This window comes from Phyllostomus discolor, chromosome 3 (genome assembly GCF_004126475.2).
Source record: "Phyllostomus discolor isolate MPI-MPIP mPhyDis1 chromosome 3, mPhyDis1.pri.v3, whole genome shotgun sequence".
Taxonomy (NCBI): domain Eukaryota; kingdom Metazoa; phylum Chordata; class Mammalia; order Chiroptera; family Phyllostomidae; genus Phyllostomus; species Phyllostomus discolor.
This window is the reverse complement of record NC_040905.2, coordinates 171230456-171250188: the sequence shown is the minus strand read 5'-3', so window position 1 is coordinate 171250188 and position 19733 is coordinate 171230456. Positions and strand designations below refer to the sequence as shown.

Sequence of the window (19733 nt, the reverse complement as noted above, 5' to 3'; positions counted from 1 at the left end):
TCTGAGGTCTGAGGACCTACCTTTGCCAAGGTCTCATCATCCAGGTGATTCTTCTGAATCACATGTTGAAGTGCAAAATAAATCTTTTCCTGAAGCTTCTGGACCTTCCTTGGTTCTATCAGCCAGGCTCGATCTGACAAAGGAAAAGAATGGGTCAGAAGGGGAGGGAATGTAAGCTTTGTTTTATTTCACCTACATATACAAAGACTGAGTTTCAGATTCACTTCAAATTAGTTCTAAATTGCTTCTGGAGTCATGTAATTTTCTATAGAAGACATCAATATTTTATAAGCAATTATATGATGACACAAATCCCCAATACATTGACATAGAAAACCAGAATGGAGGCAAGGACCCAATGGTTAAATAAACTCCTTCATGTTTATTATAGTGTGACAATTTTTATCTCATATACTTTCTGGACATGTGCTGAGATTTTCTTTCAAAGTGGAAGTTAATAATTTGTGAAGAGATGAATTAAAAAAGTGAGGAAAATGTATTGTATAGGAATATTTTTGGTGTTCAGTTTGTCCCTTCCCTTTCATAGGTTGGGTTGCCATTTCTATAGCATAAACATAAATCAGTTTAAAGAATTTAATCCCCAGTCTTCTTTTTCAATATTGAATTTTTAAATGGTGAATAGGATAAGCCCTCTATTCTTTTCTCCCTTCCTCCTTTTCCCCATTTTTCTGTCCCCCTCCCTCTTTTCATTCCCTTCTTCCCTCCCTTTCTCCTTCTTTCCTTCCTTTCTTCCTAGAAGCTTTAGACACCATGGTGACAAAATTCAGCCCAGCATCAATGTCTTAGGTTGGAACTTCAATGAAGAAACACCTGGAGTCTCCAAATGCTGAACAAATACTCATGGAAAAGAACCTGGACATGATCCTTCTGAACACAGTTCAGGTCAGGTGAGAAACTCGATTCTGTAATCCTAGACAGGGCGAGAACAAGTCTGGCCAACAGTTAAGCAAACCCTTACGTAACAGAGCACAAAAGCCTTCAGTTGACAATTGTCAGTCAGAATAAATTAAGTTTCCCTCCCTCTCCCTTCTCTAAACTATCTGGAACTGAATAGACAGTGGTCATTATGGCAAGAACCTGGGGGAAGGGTGGGGGTCTGGAGTTAGGGGGAGCCTGCACAGGCTGGAAATCTGTCTTCCCTCTTTTTTTAAATATGGCCCTGGGCCAGAGAGGCAAACAAGGCTTTTGGAGCAGCTAAGGACTTTGAGTGTGGGTCTGTTATAAGGGTTGGAAGATTCACCATTAGGTAGAGTAAGCCAAGTACAGTGCTTCCAAACTCAGCAGAATTTGATGGCCACGGCACATCCTTTCTAGAGAAAGGCACATAGTTCAATTTACTCCCGATTCATAGGTACAAGCTTGCCTTCCTTCTGGAGTAGTTATCTTTAAGGATTATTTAGGTTTGATATATCATGTCTTAAATATTTGTCGTTAGGAATTTACTGACTTGCCACAAACATACCTACAGAGGACAGTGAATTTTGCAACACCTCCTCTGAGCAAGCAGGAACTAGCTTGAAAACACCTTCCTCATCCAAGACCCACAGGCTTAGTTAGAATTAGTGTTCTATTAGCCTATACTGTATGGCAACAATCAAATGCAGTGAGGAAATGGTAGGAGCAAAATTATTTGGCATTTGGTTGCTACCAGAAGTAAATATTTCTCGTACTTCTTCCATTTAGCTTTGTGTTTCTAGGCCTGGGAAATAATTTTTTTTTTTAAAGGAACAGCTTGATATTTAGAGCCACAAAAGAAACTGTGGCTCCAAATGATAAAAATTTCCATTTTTGATAAAGTAGCTGAGAAAAAAAATAAGAAGCAAATGGAAAAAATCTTCAAAATATTAAAAAATAAATATATAAAGCCTAACTGATAAAGAGTGTAGAGGCTGGTATCATTGGTAGGCACAGCTAGAATGATATGTCAAAGCGTACCATCGTAGGTAAGGCTGATTTCTTCCAGTCTTCCTGAAAAATATGTTATGGTATAAGAAAAGAGTGCTGGTCTCTAGAGACAAGTGGGTTACAGAAGGATGATTCTCTCAACAGTGAAAATTAGCAGGAATGTGTCTGTCTTTCAGGGGAGAACTGTCAAGGACACTGCTGTCCCTTGACCCCAAATCTAAGTGCAGAGACAGCTGAGTGAGTGACTCTGAATTCTCATTCTGGTTGAAGAAGGAGCCATGTATATATTAGGATTCTATACATTTTTAAGCTGGCTTATATTTTTAAAAAGTATCTCACCCCAGCTGGTGTGGCTCAGTGGAATGAGTGCAGGCCTGAGAAACAAAGGATCACTGGTTTGATTCCCACTCAGGGCACATGCCTGGGTTGCAGGTCAGGTCCCCAATAGGGGGTGCATGGGAGGCAACCACACATTGAAGTTTCTCTCCCTCTTTCTCTCTTCCCCTCTCTAAAAAATAAATAAATATTTCTTTAAAAAATCAAAAGTATCTAAGTTGCTACAGTTCTATTTGATCTATAAATGTTGCCCCTTACCTTCTTTGAAAACTTTTTGCTATTTCATTGCATTTTAGAGCTAGGCTAGATCTTTATTATGAGGAAACTGAGGCTCTCAGAGGGTCAAGTGTTTAAGGTCACACAGATTAAAGGTGACAGAGCTTGAGCTAGAATGTTCTGGTCTTAATAGAAGCCAATTTTTTCTTTCTTGTCGTCACCTCCTTTTAAAGCTGCTAATCTGGCTAAAGATAGGTAAACAAAAATAGAAGCACCACCATTTGTCTGAAATGAACACATCAACATAATCGGGGTGGAAAAACCAGAGAAAGATATTTAAAGAGGAGAAAGTATGTGTTTTATTTATTTTAGTCCCTACAATGGATCTTTCATTCAGGTGTATTTCTACTAAGTTTCACCTTACTGGACATTTTTCCCTATATCCTTTATTTTTAAAATCAAAATGAACTTAGTTATAATAAGTCACTACCAATTTTTATTTATCTTTTTAAAAAAGATTTTATTTATTTATTTTTAGAGACAGAGGAAGGGTGGGAAAAAGAGAAGGGGAGAAACATCAATGTGTGGTTGCCTCTTGCACACCTTTTACTAGAGACCTGGCCTGCAACTCAGACATATGTCCTGCCTGGGAATTGAACCAGTGACCCCTGGGTTCACATGCTGGCACTCAATCCACTAAGCCACACCAGCCAGGGCAGTTTTTATTTATGTTTTAAGGAATCATTTTACTTCTCTGAATCTGGAGTGACCCTTACCACATACTCTACTCTTGTTTTTTTGAGACATAATTGGTCATTTAATTTGAGACGGCTTTCCTTTGAATTGCCTCCAGACATCACAAGCTTGCTAAAGAAAGCATGGTTCTTTTAAAGCTTCACTTGAGCACTTTGGCTGAGGTAGGTGTAATCCATTTGAAAGAGAGTAAAACAGGTTAAAAAGAAAAGGTAAAGACCTCAGTCTTCCCTACCTGGAGATATCAGAACAGCAGATGAGAACAAAGCAATCTCCTCTTCAGTCAGCTGCAAGGAACATAAATTCTTTGCAAAGTCAAATGCTTCATTCACTAGGTCATCAGAACCTACAAAAGAAGGCAAATTAAATGAAAATACGTGATCAGAATGGGCACTAGTAAGAAAAGTTTCATAATCAAAAAGTTATTCAAGGATTCACCTACTGTGCACACAGAAAAAATATTTTCAAGTTTCTATCCATTAAAAGTGACTTAGTAATCATTATAGAATGAGGAAACTGGGCAACATTTGACCAGGTAATGAAAGATAATTTTATTAATGAGGGGCAGATGGAAATGGTGTGTGCCTATTGTAATATCCAAGTGGGGATACATAGCCCAAATCTAATTGTATAGGTTTGAAATTAGTTTCAACTAAAGAATTTAAATAAACAATTTGGGGATTCTTTAGTTTAAAGATAGCATTCACAGAAAACATTATGTATAAAGAGTTCAGGGCTATCGATCAGTCTTGGTGGCTCTTGAGCCTGGCAATGTAGGGTGTCCAGGGCCCTCAAACTAAGATGTTAAAAACCAATAGAACAGAAATGAGGTATTTTTCAATTTGGTAACTTCCTGGAAATTTTATTGAAGAACAAGCAGCTCAGTTGTTTAGCCATTGTGAATTTTGGCAAAATAATGCTTCATCCCTACAACGATCCTTGGTAAATGTTTATTTTATGAAGCTGGAAATATACTCAAGTTGCTTGCCAAGGCTTTTCCTCCTTTCTTGAAAATCTAGCCTTGGAGATGATATGGATGTGTATCAACTGCAGAAGGTGACACTGCCAGCCCCGATGGTGCCGTTGGCTACAATATCACCTAACAGCACAAGAGGTCAAAGGCCAGTGGCCTTCTTAGATGTCTGAGTGTAGGATATGGAACAAAAGCTACTGTCCATCATTAAAATTTTCCTGGCATTAGCCCATCTTTGCTAACATTCTTCTTACCCATGTCGTGCACTGATGACTGGATGTAAATGATACCCAACACTTCCAGAGACTGACTCTGATCGTGCCCTCCCATGAGCGTGGCCTGGGAGTCATTTTGGGCAGGCTGACACCCACTCTGTCTGTGATCCCAGACTTCAGTTATTAACAGGTGAGAGTCACTAGTCACTTCTCTGAGTGAGAAACAAATGAAGGAGTTCTTCCTTTAAATACCTTAACTAATGATTATGAATCCACATAAAAAATGTAAGATGTCACCCTGTGGATCAATAGTGGTCTACATAATATACTTTGTGAAGCAGTAAGCTAGAATGCAAAAGAAAAACTGGCCCTGCAGAGAATGATCTCCTGCATCCTCAATCTTTTAGAAAGAATCTTTATTGATTTCCAAGTGAGTCATGGTCAGTCTCAGTAGGAACCATGGTTCTCTCCTTCCTTTGATATTTGGATGCATAATTATAAGACCTGAAGAGTTAAATAAAAACATTGGAGGCTCAACCCTTATTCAAAGTTAAATACTAGTACATGTTCAAGAATCAATGTATTTCATTTCCCAATTTCAAGCTGAGTGGAGAAGTTGATGGTAGTTAATAAAATTGTGTCATCATCAAAGGTAAACTTACCTAAGGCTTTGAACATTTGCATTCCTCCATATTTTCCTTCAAACAGAACAGTGTTGTTTAATGGGTTGAAGGCACGGCACATTCTCACTAAAACTACTTCCAAGCAACCTATGAGTGAGAAAAAACTATGTATAATATGTGCAGTCATAAAGTGGTTGTTATTGCATATAGGTCAAGAGACTTTCATAAACTTTAAAACATGCATACAGGCACATATAGACACACACATACAGAAATCCTTCAAGATTCTTTACCAAGGAAAAAACACCTGTTTTAGAAATAAAGCTCTCTTGATGCTTATGTGAAGAATTAAAGATAAAAATACACTTTCAAGATGGCTAACATGGAGCGAAGAAACATTTTTAAAAGCTATATTGCTTTCTATTTTCTGACTAATATTAAAGTTAGTTTCAACTCTTGAATTCACCAGTGATGGTAAATGACCCAGAAAGGAGCTTTGTGGCAGGCAAGCCCAGTCTGTTAACTTTTGTGGACGTTTTGATATGGGGAAAAGTAGCTGTCTGTTTCCATTTTTCACATACTCTTGTATGTTCCAGCACATGGTGACTTGAAATAGGAACTCCCACAGTGTGTTTCTTAGGACACCATTTCTATCTGGTATTATTTGAAATGAGGGTTTCTTGGCCAAATAAGTTTTGGCAAAATGCTAAATATTAACTCTTTCCAGAGATAGATGGGTTATAGAAAGAATGAGTCTCAACAGTCACAGCTCAAAGGTTTAGAGAAGTCCCAGTGTGAGGAGCTTGTTCAACCTGGAGGGACCCAGCATTTCTCTGACTGCTCTGTTAGCCTGATGGCGACAGGACCCTGTCTGCAGCCATTGGCAGCTGTGGTTGTTTTATTCACTCATATATTTCCATGACCTAAAAAAAAGTCTCTGGTGCATAGCAAGTTCTTAATAAATATTTATTGAATGAATTAGTTTACTATTTCTGTTTTTTGTCAGTTTATTGACATCTAAGGAACTATTGCTGCACAGCTTCTCCACGTTTTGGAGAAATGGAGTTTGCCCTATGGAGGGTTAGAAGGCGACAGCCACAAATTGGTATGAGGACCCCATGTGGGTCATGTGGGTAATTTGGCTACATTTGTTGTTACCCAAGGTATCCATGGTGCCTTCCATATGCTGCTATTTTATACTTATGTCTGTATTTTACTTTTTTTGTTTTGCTGATTTCTTTTTGCTGTCCCTCATATGTCATCTAGAATAGGGGTTACACATAGGAGAGAATCTGCAAATATAAATGGAAGCAATGCTTTTCTAACAAAAATAATACATACCATTTATTGAGTATGTACAACATGGAAGGCATGTTCCTTGGCCCCTTACATTCATTATTTTATTTGTCAGGTAAGTGTTATTGTCAGGTAAGTATTATTAGCCCCTTTTGATGGATGAGTGACAAGAGGCTTAAAGAGGTTAAGTATCTTGCCTTTTATATTAGAGTCAACATTTTTACAGCAGGCAGAGCTGATAAAGATTATATGGTCCAATGGTTCCCAAATGTCAGTCCATGGACTGTTTATATCTGAGACTTAGTTAAATGGACAATGAACTGAGTTCATGTAGAACACTCAGATTCCATGGGCCTCAGATGATGCCCATGACTCAGAAGTCAGTGAGCACCTCTGATGCTGCTGATGCAGTTCCAAGTTTACAGTTCGTTATTTCTAGACGCCCCCCTCTTTAATTTACAAATGAGGAAGCTTTCATCTAGAGAGGTTAGCTCAAGGTCACATATCAAGTGTGGTGGATTTTCTTTTTCTTTTTAAAAATACTTTATTGATTATTCTACTACAATTATCTCCATTTTTCCTCCTTTGTCCCCTTCAGTCAGCATCCCCCAGTCCCTCAGGCAATTCCAACACCACTGTTCATGTCCATGGGTCATTTGTATAAGTTCTTTGGTAACTCTACACTGTACTTTACAACCCCATGGCTATTCTGTAACTACCTACTGTGCTTCTTAATCTCCTCACCTTTTCACCTATTCCCCCAAACCACCCTTCCATTTGGCAACCATCAAAATGCTCTCTGTATCCATGATTCTGTCTCTGTTCTTCTTGTTTGATTATTTGGCTTTTTAGATTCATTTGTTGATAAATATGTAATTATTGCCATTTTATTGCTCATAGTTTAGATTTTCTTCTTTTTCTTGGATAAGTCCCTTTAACATTTTGTATAATAATGGGTGGTGATGATGAACTCCTTTAGCTTTACCTTGTCTGGGAAGCACTGTATCTGCCCTTCCACTCTAAATGATAGCTTTGCTGGGTAAAGTAATCTAGTTTGTAGGTCCTTGCTTTTCATTACTTTGAATACTTCTTGCCGGTCCCTTGTAGCCTGCAAAGTTTCTCTGGAGAAATCAGCTGGAAATCTTACGGAAACTCCTTTGTATGTAGCTACTGCTTTTCTCTCACTGCTTTGAAGAGGCTCTCTTTATCTTTAACCTTTGGAATTTTAATTATGATGTGTCTTGGTGTGGTCCTCTTTGTGTCCATCTTGTTTGGGATGCTCTGTGCTTCTTGGACTTGCATATATATTTCCTTTACCAAATCAGGGAAGTTTTCTTTCATTATTTTTTCAAATAGATCTCCAATTTCTTGCTCTTTCTCTTTCCCTTCTGGCACCCCTATGATATGAATGTTGGAACACTTGAAATTGTCCCAGAGGCTCCTTACACTATCCATGTTTTTGGATTCTTTTTTCTTCTTGTTGTTCTGATTGGTTGTTTTTGGTTCCATATCTTCTAAATCATTGATTTGATTCTCTGCTTCATCCACTCTGCTGTTGTTTCCCTGTAACTTGTTTTTTATTTCAACTAATGTATCCTTTGTTTCTCACTGGATGTTTTTTATGCTGTTGAAGTATGCAATGAGTTCCTTGAGCAACCTAATAACAAGAGTTTTGAACTCTGCATCTCAGAGATTGCTTATCTCTATTTTGTTTAGTTATTTTGCCACAGTTTTGAACTCTTCTTTCATTTGGGCCATATTTCTTTGTCTCCTTGTTTTGGCAGCCTCCCTGTGTTTGTTTCTATGTTTTAGGTAGAGCTGCTATGACTCCCTACCTTGGCATCATGAACTAATGTAGTAGGTGTCCTATAGAGTCCAGTGGCACAGCCTCCCCTTTCACCCACACTGGGTACTTGAGGTGCTCCTTTCATGTGGATCGAATACTCTCTCTTCTTATAGTTGGACTTTGATTGCTGTTGGCAGGCCAATTGGAGGTATTACTTAGGCCAGTCAGCTTCAAGGACCAGCTGTGACCACTGACCACCTATCTCTACCCCTTGTGGAGGATCAGCTGTGCAGAGACAGGGTAGTGGTGCTCCAACGTGGTCTATTGCTGTCTATTAGGTGTTCAGGTCCTGGAATTTCCCAGGTGGTGCAGGCCAAGAATAGCCCCCACCTGTGTTTTGTCTGGGGCTACCCTACGTGAGTTGTAAAGCAATCTGAGATGGCTGCTAGTTGAGCTTGGCTGGAGCTTCCAAGCAAGGCCAAGCTATGAATCGTGGCTGGCTGCTTGTACTAGTGCCAGGCTTGGGGCCACTTAACAGAAAGTCCAGGGGGTTGTGGACCCAGCTGATACCAGCTGTCGCTTATTTGTAGGATTTAGGAAGTTGTGAAGCATGAGACAAGACTAGCTATTCATCTGGAAAAGTCATGTTAACCATTTGGGTGGGCCCATAATTTGGGTGGGATGGAGTCTCAGGGGATATCCATGTTGGGGCAAAGAGTGCTAGTCAGGTTGATGGAGTCTCAGATAACGGTAGCCTGCCAGCTCTGTGGGGGAAGCACTTAGAAAAGGGATGATGGCCTCTGCCTCTCTTTCCATTTGGGAGAAAACTGTCCCCCAGCTCTGTTCTTGATGCTAGACACTTCCATTCCTCCTGTATGCCACTGGTGCCTTTCAAGCTACGACCCTGGTGCTGGAGCTCGGAGGGAGTAAGTCTGAGTAGGTCCGTGTGTAGGTTCTTTAAAGAGGAATTGCTTGGGACTCCAGCAGTTCCTATTTGGGACTTCTTCCACCAACTCAATTCCTGCTGGGTTTTGCAGCCAGAAGTTGTGGGACTTATCTTCCTGACCCTGGAACACTGGGCTGGGGGGCCTGGTGTGGAGCTGGGCTTCCTTGCTCCCAAGATGTCCTTCTCAAATTTTTATCCACCACACCTGGATATAGGACCAGCTTGTTCTCTGTCTTTGCCCCTCTGACAGTCTCGAGGGATGTGGTTTGTTTAATTCCTTAGTTGTCAGACTCCCATTCAACTTGATTTCTGATGGTTCTGAATGATGGTTGTTCTATAGTTTAGTTGTAATTTTGATGTGCTTGTGCCAGGAGGTGAGCTGTGTTTACATTTGCTGCCATCTTGACTGGAAGTTGGATTTTATTTTTCAATGAGAGTCACAAAAATATCTTCCATTCCACATGCTTTTCTAGAACATTACCCCTCTCCCATCAAGAGGTAGAGTCCATGTCTCCCACCCTTGAAACTAGTGTGGGCCTTCATGACTACCTCCAGTAATAATAACGCTGTGTGTCTTCGGAAGCTAAGACAGAAAAATGCCTTGTACTCTTGGAATGCTAGCTTTTGAAACCTAGTAACTATGCTGTGGAAAGTCCAAAGAGTCTGTGGAGAGGTCAGGAGGATAAGAACTGAGGCACCCAGCCCAGGACCATGGCTTTATTCTGGGCTGTCAACCATCACAAATTGCCAGCCATAGGAGTCAGCCAATTTAAAGGTGAAGTCTTCTCCCTTGCCTCTCACCACCCTTGTCCCAGTCAAGTTGCCTCACTGAGCAGGATTAGCCATGCCTGCTGAGCTTTGCTGAAATTGTAACTTTGGGAACAAAAGAAATAATTATTGTTGTTTGAATTAAGTTTCGGGATTGTTTTTACCTAGCAATAAGTAACACATACATTAATGTTTAAGTCAAGATATAGTTGCATCCACCTGTATCATTTGGCAAAGCAGCAGCAGTAAATTAGAATAACTTAGAATTCTATGTGGCCCAAGTTTAAATGCCAGTTTTGCTATATATTGGCTTTGTGATACTGAACAAAGCCCTTCACTTCTCCGAATCTTCACTTCCTCTTCTATAAAATAGAAATAATACACACAAGATTAAATGAGCTGTCATAGGTAAACATAAACATGTCTATGTGATATTATAGATATGAGTTTATTATTATTATTATTATTGCCCAGAGCCACAAAGTTTAACATACACGCCATGGTGGTTCTTATCTCCTATTTTCAAATGGGGCCAAGAAAGACAAATAATTTTTCTTTTCTGTTTGGGTAAAAGCATCAGCAAAGTCAATCATGTGCAGTTTCTTGAGCCACTTCCTAATTGTGTGTGTGTCAGAGTATGCGTGAGGGAAGGGGAGGGAAAGGTGAGAGCATGGTGATTTCTTCCGGTGTATTCTGGCTGCAGGCTATCCTCATTAAAATGATTGGAAATGACCACAGAGGCAAAGCGCAGCTAGCGTGGATTTTTTTACTCTCCGCCAACAGAAGGCAGGTAGTGCATTTTAGAGTCAGCTCAGCAATTCAGCCACCTCGACACGCTAATTACTTGCACTGCCTGTCAAGCTGGGTATCTCAACCTTCGCAATTAATAGCTCCACTTTCAATAAGCAAAATTGTGTTTGACTTCAAAGGGGAACTGAATGAGTATCAGGGCATTTTTATTGCTGAGCGTTTCCTTTGGGAGTTGGCTGACAGTGTGGGTGGTAAAAATGAGCTACATATTGGAAGGAGGATTTTCTAGAACCAACACTGAGATCAGGGTTGACCATATCCTGATCTAAAATAGACCCACTCCATGAATCTTCTCCTTGCTTACCTGACTTCAGAAGTAGAATCTGATCATTTTGACAGAGTTCCATGAAGCCTGTTATCCGCTTTGCAAACTCTACCACGTATTGGATGGCGTGAGTGATCTGGATGGCACACTGCTGCCATAGTGCTTCCCTGGACTTCAAGAGAGAAAAGACAGAGTGTACATGGAGCAAAGAACAACTTGGAGAGTCATTGAAATACTTGGGGTTGCCCTACTGGTGCTAACCTGTCACTTAAGGACCAAGGTGGGAATTCACCTGGTTCGTTTAAAAGGGGTGGAGAGTACTTTCTAAGATACTGTTTTGAACTGTTTGAACCTTGATACACAAACTTATCAGAGTAACTGTGGCTGGAGTAATGGAAAGCATGTAAAAATAGTTATTTATAATTTCTTTACTCTTCTTCCCTCCTTTTCCTCCATCATCTTGTCTAAATAAGCTCAAGCTCTTAGTCCATCTCGTGTAAACAAACTCCTGCGCTGAGGAATACCAATTTCATTTGCAGGCTTTTACAAGGTTATTTTCATGTGTACCTGATGGCCACTAAACTTGTAATATTTTTTATTTTGTGTTCTCTTCCCAGAACTTAAAGAGGTTGTTTTTTTGGGGTATAAAATGAATTTCAAGAGAGAAGATATCAAATCCAATTGCTTTCTTAAGTAACATAGAATCCCAGAAATGTATTTGGATCTTTGGGTTCTTTACATTGCAATAGGAAACATAAATCCAACTGAGTTAATTCTAGTTTCCATTGCGCATAACTATGCTTTTGTCTATTTATATAAAAGAGTAAGATTTAATTGCTCCTATATGTGCTGTAATCATATATTTAAACACAGACACATCGATACATATTTTTAAAATTGCATTTATTGGTAGATCTTACAACTTAGGGTCTTAATCCTAAGGACATGTTGATTGCCATAATTATGTGTGTGTGTGGGGGGGGTGTTACTGGCCTCTAGTGGGTAGAGACCAGGGATGCTGCTAAAGTTCCTAAAAATCCTAGGACAGTCCCTATAGCAAAGAATTGTCCAGCCTAAAATGTCAATACTTCTGAGATGGAGAAAGCCAGAAATAGAGAAGCCACAGGAAAACTTTCCTGTAGTTTTTCATTGTACCTTGCTTTGATACGCTTTAATTTCTTCATAGGTGTGGGTCTGCCATGCCAGCTGGTGGAGCTCCTCCATGGTGTATTGACAAGTCTCCAAGTGGGACTTAATGATGTTCTGTGCAATTCGATCTAGGAGAAAGAACATCCATCAGTTTGAGGGTTTGTGAATGAAATCCCTCTCTGCTCAAAGAAACCTGCTCTTAATGTGTGTACTGTGGGAATGCCGTTTAGAGGTACTCCAATTGTATTAGACAAACTCTTTATTGCCTTTTTTCAGTTTTTGGTCTTCTAAAATTTACTGCCTTTTCTTTCTCTGATCACACACCTGGGGCTTACCAGTTGTAAAGTGTCCAAATAATTATTTATTTAAAAAATAAATACAAATTACCATGTTTTTTGCTTTTGGCCTAAAATTTCACTAACAATCTTAATATTTAAAGTCCAAATATTTTCAACTATTTGAAAATTATTTATCTTCAAAAGGCAGAATTAAAATATAAATGTACTTGCTAATATTTTTACAAATGGAGAATTAAGTAATAATCTAAAAAATAGTTTTCTGTAGAGCAAGGGTAATAGAGTGGAGGGGCAGGGAAAGAAGCGAGACTTCTCTGACGGCATTGTTTTTGTAGATTTGGCCTTAGACCCATGCAGACATCTTTCATAATTAATAATAGGAGAGGGGTTAGAGATGAAACAATAAGGATTCATGAGTTAATAATTATTGAAGTTGGGTCAAGGGGGCATTTTATTCTCCTTTCCAATTTTTTTGTATGACGACATTTTTCGTTAAAAGAGTTAAAAAAGAGAAAATGATTATATTCATAAAAAATGTAGTAACAAGCATAATCAGAATTTTGGGGCCATTAATCCCAAATGAGTTTTATTTGGTATTATATCTTAAATACTGATGATTTTGGGATCAGAGCTATGAAATTCGACCAGTAGAACCAGACAAAAGAGCTCTCCTTAGGAACCTATTATGCACCCCGTGAAGTTGGACAGAGCCAGTAGGAGGTGCCCCCATAATCCCACCTGCTACTGGGATGCAGGAAAGGCAGTGTTTTAGGAACCAAAGGACATAGAGGTTCTGCATGTGGGGTGTGAGCACAATGACGATGGCTGGTTTTTGGCCTGATAACTGGTCTTGGCTTATACAGAAATGGAATTTTTCTTGTGTTTCAGGTTGTATCATTTCAAATGTAATCTCTTTTATGACAGTTTTTTTTTTCTAAATAACCACTTTTCATTTGTCTAAGATAAATGACTCAAAGCAGTACTTAGGTAACTTCTTTTTACCTTGCTAAGCTTCTGGTATATATGGTGTAAAATGAGTTTTAGTGATGGAGAGAATAAAAAATGTAAGCTTATTAAACTTCTAATGAACTTCCCCAATACAAAAATCTCATATAACCCATTGCCTGGCACATTAAAAAACCCTGAATAAATAAATTACCATTATTAGGACATTGTATATAGGTTGTCATTAAGGAAACAAAGCCTAGAAATTTAATTTTGGAATTACTGTTACACTGAAGGATGATATTTCCATATTTACTGGTTTCTCAATCAGAACTATAAAGTGGTAGACATATTAGAAAGTGCTACGAATGCTCACTTATGATTATAGTTATGTTCTATTGGGTGCAGCATTGAGCACTTCTAGAGTTTCACTGAGATACTTTCTTTAAAAATTCTATATTCAAAATTTTATCGAATATCCTCCTATCTTGTAAAAAAGGAAGTAACTGCACTATACATCATATTAAAATAGATTGGTGTGCCATGCACGGTTCATCATTTTTCAATTTCACTTGGGCAGTCTAATTACTTGGAATCTGAAAAGCACACATCTCTTCCTCAGTAGGTATATAATGACAACATAGATTTTTATAGCTGTAGTTTTCAAAGCTTTACCTCCTTGGCATAGTTTGTTTTCATTTTCAAAGATATGCTGATTTGTCAGTAATTTACAGGCTTCAGGGCTTATAGGCAAAATTACAATTGCTGCTCAAACTTGTATTATGAAACACTCTTTATCTGTTCCTTTATGACACACTCTGGCAACTGTTAGACAGTGTTTTAGAATTCTCTAGCCTTCTGCCACCAAAGCTTAGGGCTTTGGGGGGTGAGGAGGAGTGGGCATAATAAACAGGTGGGCAGGCTAAGCAAAATCAGACGTAAACTCCACATGCATGCTTTAGGACTCAGCCCAGATGTCCATTGCTGGTGAAGGCTTCCTTGCTTCTGTGTCCTTAGGTAGAAGGGCCAGCTCCCATTACACCTGGATTCTACCTCCAGTTAAACCCTTATTCTAGTCAGACTCACATTGTGGTTGTCTGTGTGGATTCTGTTTGTTCCATGCCCTTCGAGACTGTGGGCTCTTCAAGAAGCAGATTGCAGAGTCCAGCCTAGTGCCTTCCTATTCATTCAACCAATGATTTTTGGGAAACTATTACAGACCTTGTGAAGGTACAGATTTTTAAAACATCTTTTCAGGACCTTACTACAATAATATCATATCGTATCATGATGTAATAAACACTCTGAGTTTTTGTGGGATCCCACAGAAGAGAGTGTCAAAGCCAATCTAGAAAATAACATGGAGAAGATGCCATTCGACCTGGGTCTGAGCAGGAGTTTGTTGCATGGAAAGAGGAAGATGAACCTGAGGTAGTGGGAATGATTTCAAAGGCACAGATAGAAAAACTAGCTATAAGCTTGATAATTTCTAACATATTTTACATCTTTACAACACTTACCTTTTAGAACCAACTTCCCTTTGCTGAGGAAAAAAATGAGGTTTGGAGTACATAACTCTAGACCCATTTTTACAGAGCTAGCAAATGGTGTTTTGAAATTGAGTCTGTCTTTTCTAGCAAGAAGTCTATAGTGTTTGCAACACAGCATGCATGGAAGAGATAAGGAGATAGAACACTAGAGATGGAAATTGTGATGAGAGACTGGAGAGCTGAGAAAGGAATCTGGGTTTTATCTTGTAGGCGACTGGGAGTTTGTGGAAGCTGTGAAGCAGCAGGGTGACACAGTTGGGTTTTTTTTAAGTTTGCCAATTTTTAAGATAGATTTTTATTTTATTTTTTAGAGAGGGGAAGGGAGAGAGAAGGAGAAGGCGAGAAACATTAATGTGTGGTTGCCTCTTGCACACTCCTACTGGGGATCTGGCCCGCAACCCAGGCATGTGCCCTAGGCTTGGAATCGAACCAGTGACTCTTTGATTCACAGGCCAGTGCTCAGCCACTGAGCCACACCAGCCAGGGCATGGGTTTTTGTTTTAGAAAGGTGGTCCTGGTCATGGTGAAGATCAGATGGCATTGAAGAGTATGTGAGATTCATTGAACTGTTGTGAAAATTCAGGCAAGATCTGAGGAGGTTCTGGATTAGGTAAGAACAACAGATATAAAGTGGAAGGATTGTATTCAGGACAGTTCTGAAGGAGGATACACAGGAACTGCAAATGAGAGGAAGAGAGGGAGAGGGAGGGGGAGAGAAAGAAAACATTCAATATAGTAGTAGGTGCTCAGACAATGGTGAGTTATTAAATATAGTGTTGGAAATGTCCTTCCTTCACTTCCCTTTTCTGCTTTATTTACCAAAGGATTTTAGAAAGTTAGACTGGGCCTTCATTTAATGATTTTAAAGCCTAAGCACTCATAGTGGTTTTGAAATCAAACATTAAACCTGCATAATTATTTCCCCTACTCTTGTGATAAATAAAAGGCAAATCTCTTTTTGACATGGCCCATGAAAGCTCAGACACAGTTGTGGAAGCAGTCAGTCCCCTTCCACTCACTACCTTCAGTGAGTTGGCACTGCAGAGCCACATGCAAAAACCTGAGTTCTGCAAAAACCCAACTTGACCCTCTCAAAGCTCAGGTCAATAAACCACGAGGTAAAGCTAGACTTGGTCCCATAGGAGCAGGGCCTGAGGGCTCATTCTGTTGATTAGAAAGATGCACAACTGAGAAGATGGTTTGCTTGAACTGAGAGTCTGCAGTTGTGAAAAGGGGAGAAAGATTTAAAAAGGGACAAAGGGGGAGACAATGAATACAGTATGCAAAGTTCCTGCTGGGAGCCAAAGGAACTTTCAAGAGTCCTTGCTTGGAAAAATAGAAAAGGTAATAGTAAACGCTATCATCTCCAGGGACCAAACCACATGAGAAAATCCAGACAAAGAGACTGAGGTAAAAGAGGAGAGGATATGGAATCTTTCTGGGCAATCACATTCCCTTCATCCGTTTCCCGACTTGGATTGCAGTTGCTCTCTGAGCTCAGTTTTTGCCAGATTCTTTAACTCCGGCTGCAGTAGGCACACGTTGAATGAGTCAGCACGCACTTTGATGGGATAATGGGCCCGCATGACTGACTAATGGAAAATTCTACCACCTGCAGAGGTTATGCTCACAGGCCCTACAGTCTGCTCTTCCTAAAAGTGGGGATGAGAGGCTAGAGATTTAACTGGAAAGTAAATGCAATTAACACGTTCTCAGCAGTTAAGATGCTGTACATGTTCAGTGGGACAGAGCTTTGTCCAGCTCACCAAGAGTATGTGGATGCTCAAGTTAATAAAATGATGTCAAAGAATGAGGAAAACACTTTCATATGCTCAGTCCAGTCACTTCTTTGAATCATGATGAGAAAAAACACATAAATATTGATACTGGCAAGGGAAAATTGGGTATGTAATTATAAGTTGATAGTAAGTCAGTGGTCCTTATTTTCTATTTGTTAATTTCATGAAAAATAGCTTATTCTCACTCTCTCTTCTCTTTTATCATATGTGGATGTATATAACTTGAAAAAAGTAAAACTGCTGTGTTGTTTTTAGACTTGGACCCTGATACTTTTCTTGAAGGAAGGCTTCCTGGAACCCAAGGTTTATAACCACTAAATAGAATTTGTAACTTCATGTAATATTAAGTAACTTTCTTTACAAGATAGAAATGAAATGTGGGATTCAAGTGAAAGAATCGTCCCAGAAATCTTTCATACAGATGTATGCTTATGGCATAGATAGTGCTGATGGTTTCACAGGTATATATTTATCACCAATCTTATTAAATTGCATGCATTAAATATGTATAGCTTTTTATACATATTAAATATGTATATCTTTTTATGTCAATTAATACATCAATAAAAATAAAGAGATTTAAAAATAATTGATATAGGCAAATATGTTTTATAATTTTTTTCAGTATTACTTTGTATTAGTTTCAGGCATACAGTATAGTGGTTAGATAATCATATACTTTACAAAGTGTTCTCCCTGATATGTCCAGTACCCACCTGACACCATACATATTTATTATAATATTATTGATTATATTCCCTACGGTATAATTTACATACGCATGATGCTTTATCATTTTTGTTTTAAAACAATTTACATATTGTTAAAATCATCACACTTCTCTAGAAGTATGATCTTAAATCCAGTTAAAATGTGGGCAATAAGAAAAGAGAAATTAAATTTTTGAAGGGGAAACTGAAATAAAATTGATGGTAATTGTTAATAGTGTGTGCAAAAATTATAGGGCCCTGAGGATGAAAGTGACTTTCTACCTCCATTTCCAAATGGACTGTGTCTAAATAATTCTGGAAGTTAGTTGGGTCTCTATTCTCTGAAACTGTAAAGGACTTCCACACTCCTCCCCCATCCTCATTAATCTTCACTGTGATCTATTGAATAAATCAAATAAGTAGGAATGAAATCCCCCTTAAGGCATTTACAGATGGTTGAGATGTATATGATCAAGTTCACACTGGTAAATGGAGTTTTAAAGATCAATCATATCAGACAACATAAAAATAATATTATAAAGTAGTGCTTAAAGAAATACATGAATAATAACTTTTCTTATGTATTGATCCACATACTAAAGCAAAGTTTGGAAACAAGTCATCCAAATTACCTAATTCCATGTAGAAAAAGAAGCGACATCTGCTTATTTCAGAGAGATAGAAGTAAACTGACAAGCAAGGTGACAACTTCTTGTTTATAACTGTAATGTTATAAAATGAGGACCAGCTTGCAGCTACTAAAATAGCAAGTGACCTTCTGCAGCTCTGATTTCAACCACTCAGCGAGTTTTTTCCACCAAAGGGGCTTATTTTAGCTCTCACTAGACATTTCAGCAAATGGTGCTCTCCAAAGGCTACAGCGTCTCAGGCAGCCATGGATTGCCCAGGTGATTTCATTAGAATCCCACATTCTGAGAGCGAGGAAAGTTGAGTGTATCTTTTAAAATTGCTGCTTTCAGTGTTATTACCAAGAGCACCGATGGTACCAAGGCGAGAAAGCTGAGACTTAAAGCTATATATAGCATTAGAGGGGGTTGCATCGAACTTCCTAATCCTTTCTCTTCCCTCTCCTTTTTTTCCTCTTTCTCATGGGAAATGATGGTTTCTTCTTGGTGAACTATATACCCCCTATTCAGTTTTATCCACATGGGATTTTTTTTTAACTTGGAAGTATTCTTAAAATACTGTATCTTAGCCTCAATCAAAATGATTAATGAATTTTTAATTTATCACTTGCCTTAAGGATCTAGAGAACCACTCAATTCTCTGTTTAGTTTATACTACTAGTGTGAAAGTGGAATTCTTAGGGGATTCATTTTGAATTAATGCCAGGATATCTCTACGGACTTGCTCAAGGCAAGTTTTAACTGCCTGCATTAGGTTTTCAGAATATCAAGATTCCTTAGAATCCACGCTCTGAGGCAGTAACTGTAATATATTAGAACAACTGGTTGAAAGGTGAAACATTTAAGCAAGTGTGCATTTTGTCTTTTTGACAATAGACTACTAGTTTTATAAGTTTTCTATCATTAAATGGAACAAGTCTACTGGTTAGGGTGGAATAAATGACAATGTCAGAGAGGACAATGTCAATTTCAAGACCTTTCTGATTTTTCTAATCTCTATTAGAGATCATTATTATTTTCTTTTCTTTTTTTTCTTAGCAAAAAATAGAATTGTGCTGTCAGCATAAAAACATCAGTAACACTTAAGCTTAAAACACTCATCGCTTAGCAACCCTCAGCCTCAATAGGAAAGTAGTCTTTTAGCATTCAAGTTCCTCATATTCTTTTAAGAAAGAGTTGGGGTCAAAATAACCTATAACTCATTTGTTGGCTTAGTTTCCTGGTCCAATGATTCATTACTCGCACACTGATGACTTGGGGTAGCTTCAGGTCTCCTATTCACACAAATTCTCTTTTTTCTCTCATGGCTATTTTATTTTAGGTTTTATTTTTGATACTATTACAGATATCCCCTGCTCCCCCCCATTCTCCCCTCTACCAAGACCCCCCCCAACCCCACGTGCCCCTACCCTTCACCACATTGTTGTCTGTGTCCATGGGCTTTGCATATATGCACACATGTAATTTAGCTAATCTCTTCCAGTCCCTCTCACCCACTCCTAATAATTGTATCAGAGAATAGAATAACTATTTTTTACTTCATATAGACCTGACTGAAAATGTTCTTAGAGTTCTTCAATAAATTATATTAATAAAATATAAGACTATGTTATTGACTATATAAAATAATGGACATGTGACAAACACAGTTCAATGAAATATAAACATACAGAAAAGCAATGAAAAATTCAGATTAATAAAGTAATAAAGTATCTGGGCAAAGA

At 38.5% G+C, this 19733-nt stretch overlaps 1 protein-coding gene across 2 annotated transcripts in view; it reads right to left on the bottom strand.

Annotated features, from left to right (window-relative positions):
• The window catches only part of RORB (RAR related orphan receptor B), a 191052-nt gene that overhangs the window by 16030 nt on the left and 155289 nt on the right, over positions 1–19733 (bottom strand). For both annotated transcript variants that reach the window (XM_036021745.1, XM_036021744.1), the window contains exons 5-9: positions 12069–12190; positions 10953–11085; positions 5082–5189; positions 3467–3577; positions 21–133 (exon numbers count right to left, since the gene is read on the bottom strand). In XM_036021745.1, the coding sequence (XP_035877638.1) occupies positions 21–133; positions 3467–3577; positions 5082–5189; positions 10953–11085; positions 12069–12190 (587 nt within the window). The remainder of the gene's footprint in view (positions 1–20; positions 134–3466; positions 3578–5081; positions 5190–10952; positions 11086–12068; positions 12191–19733) is intronic.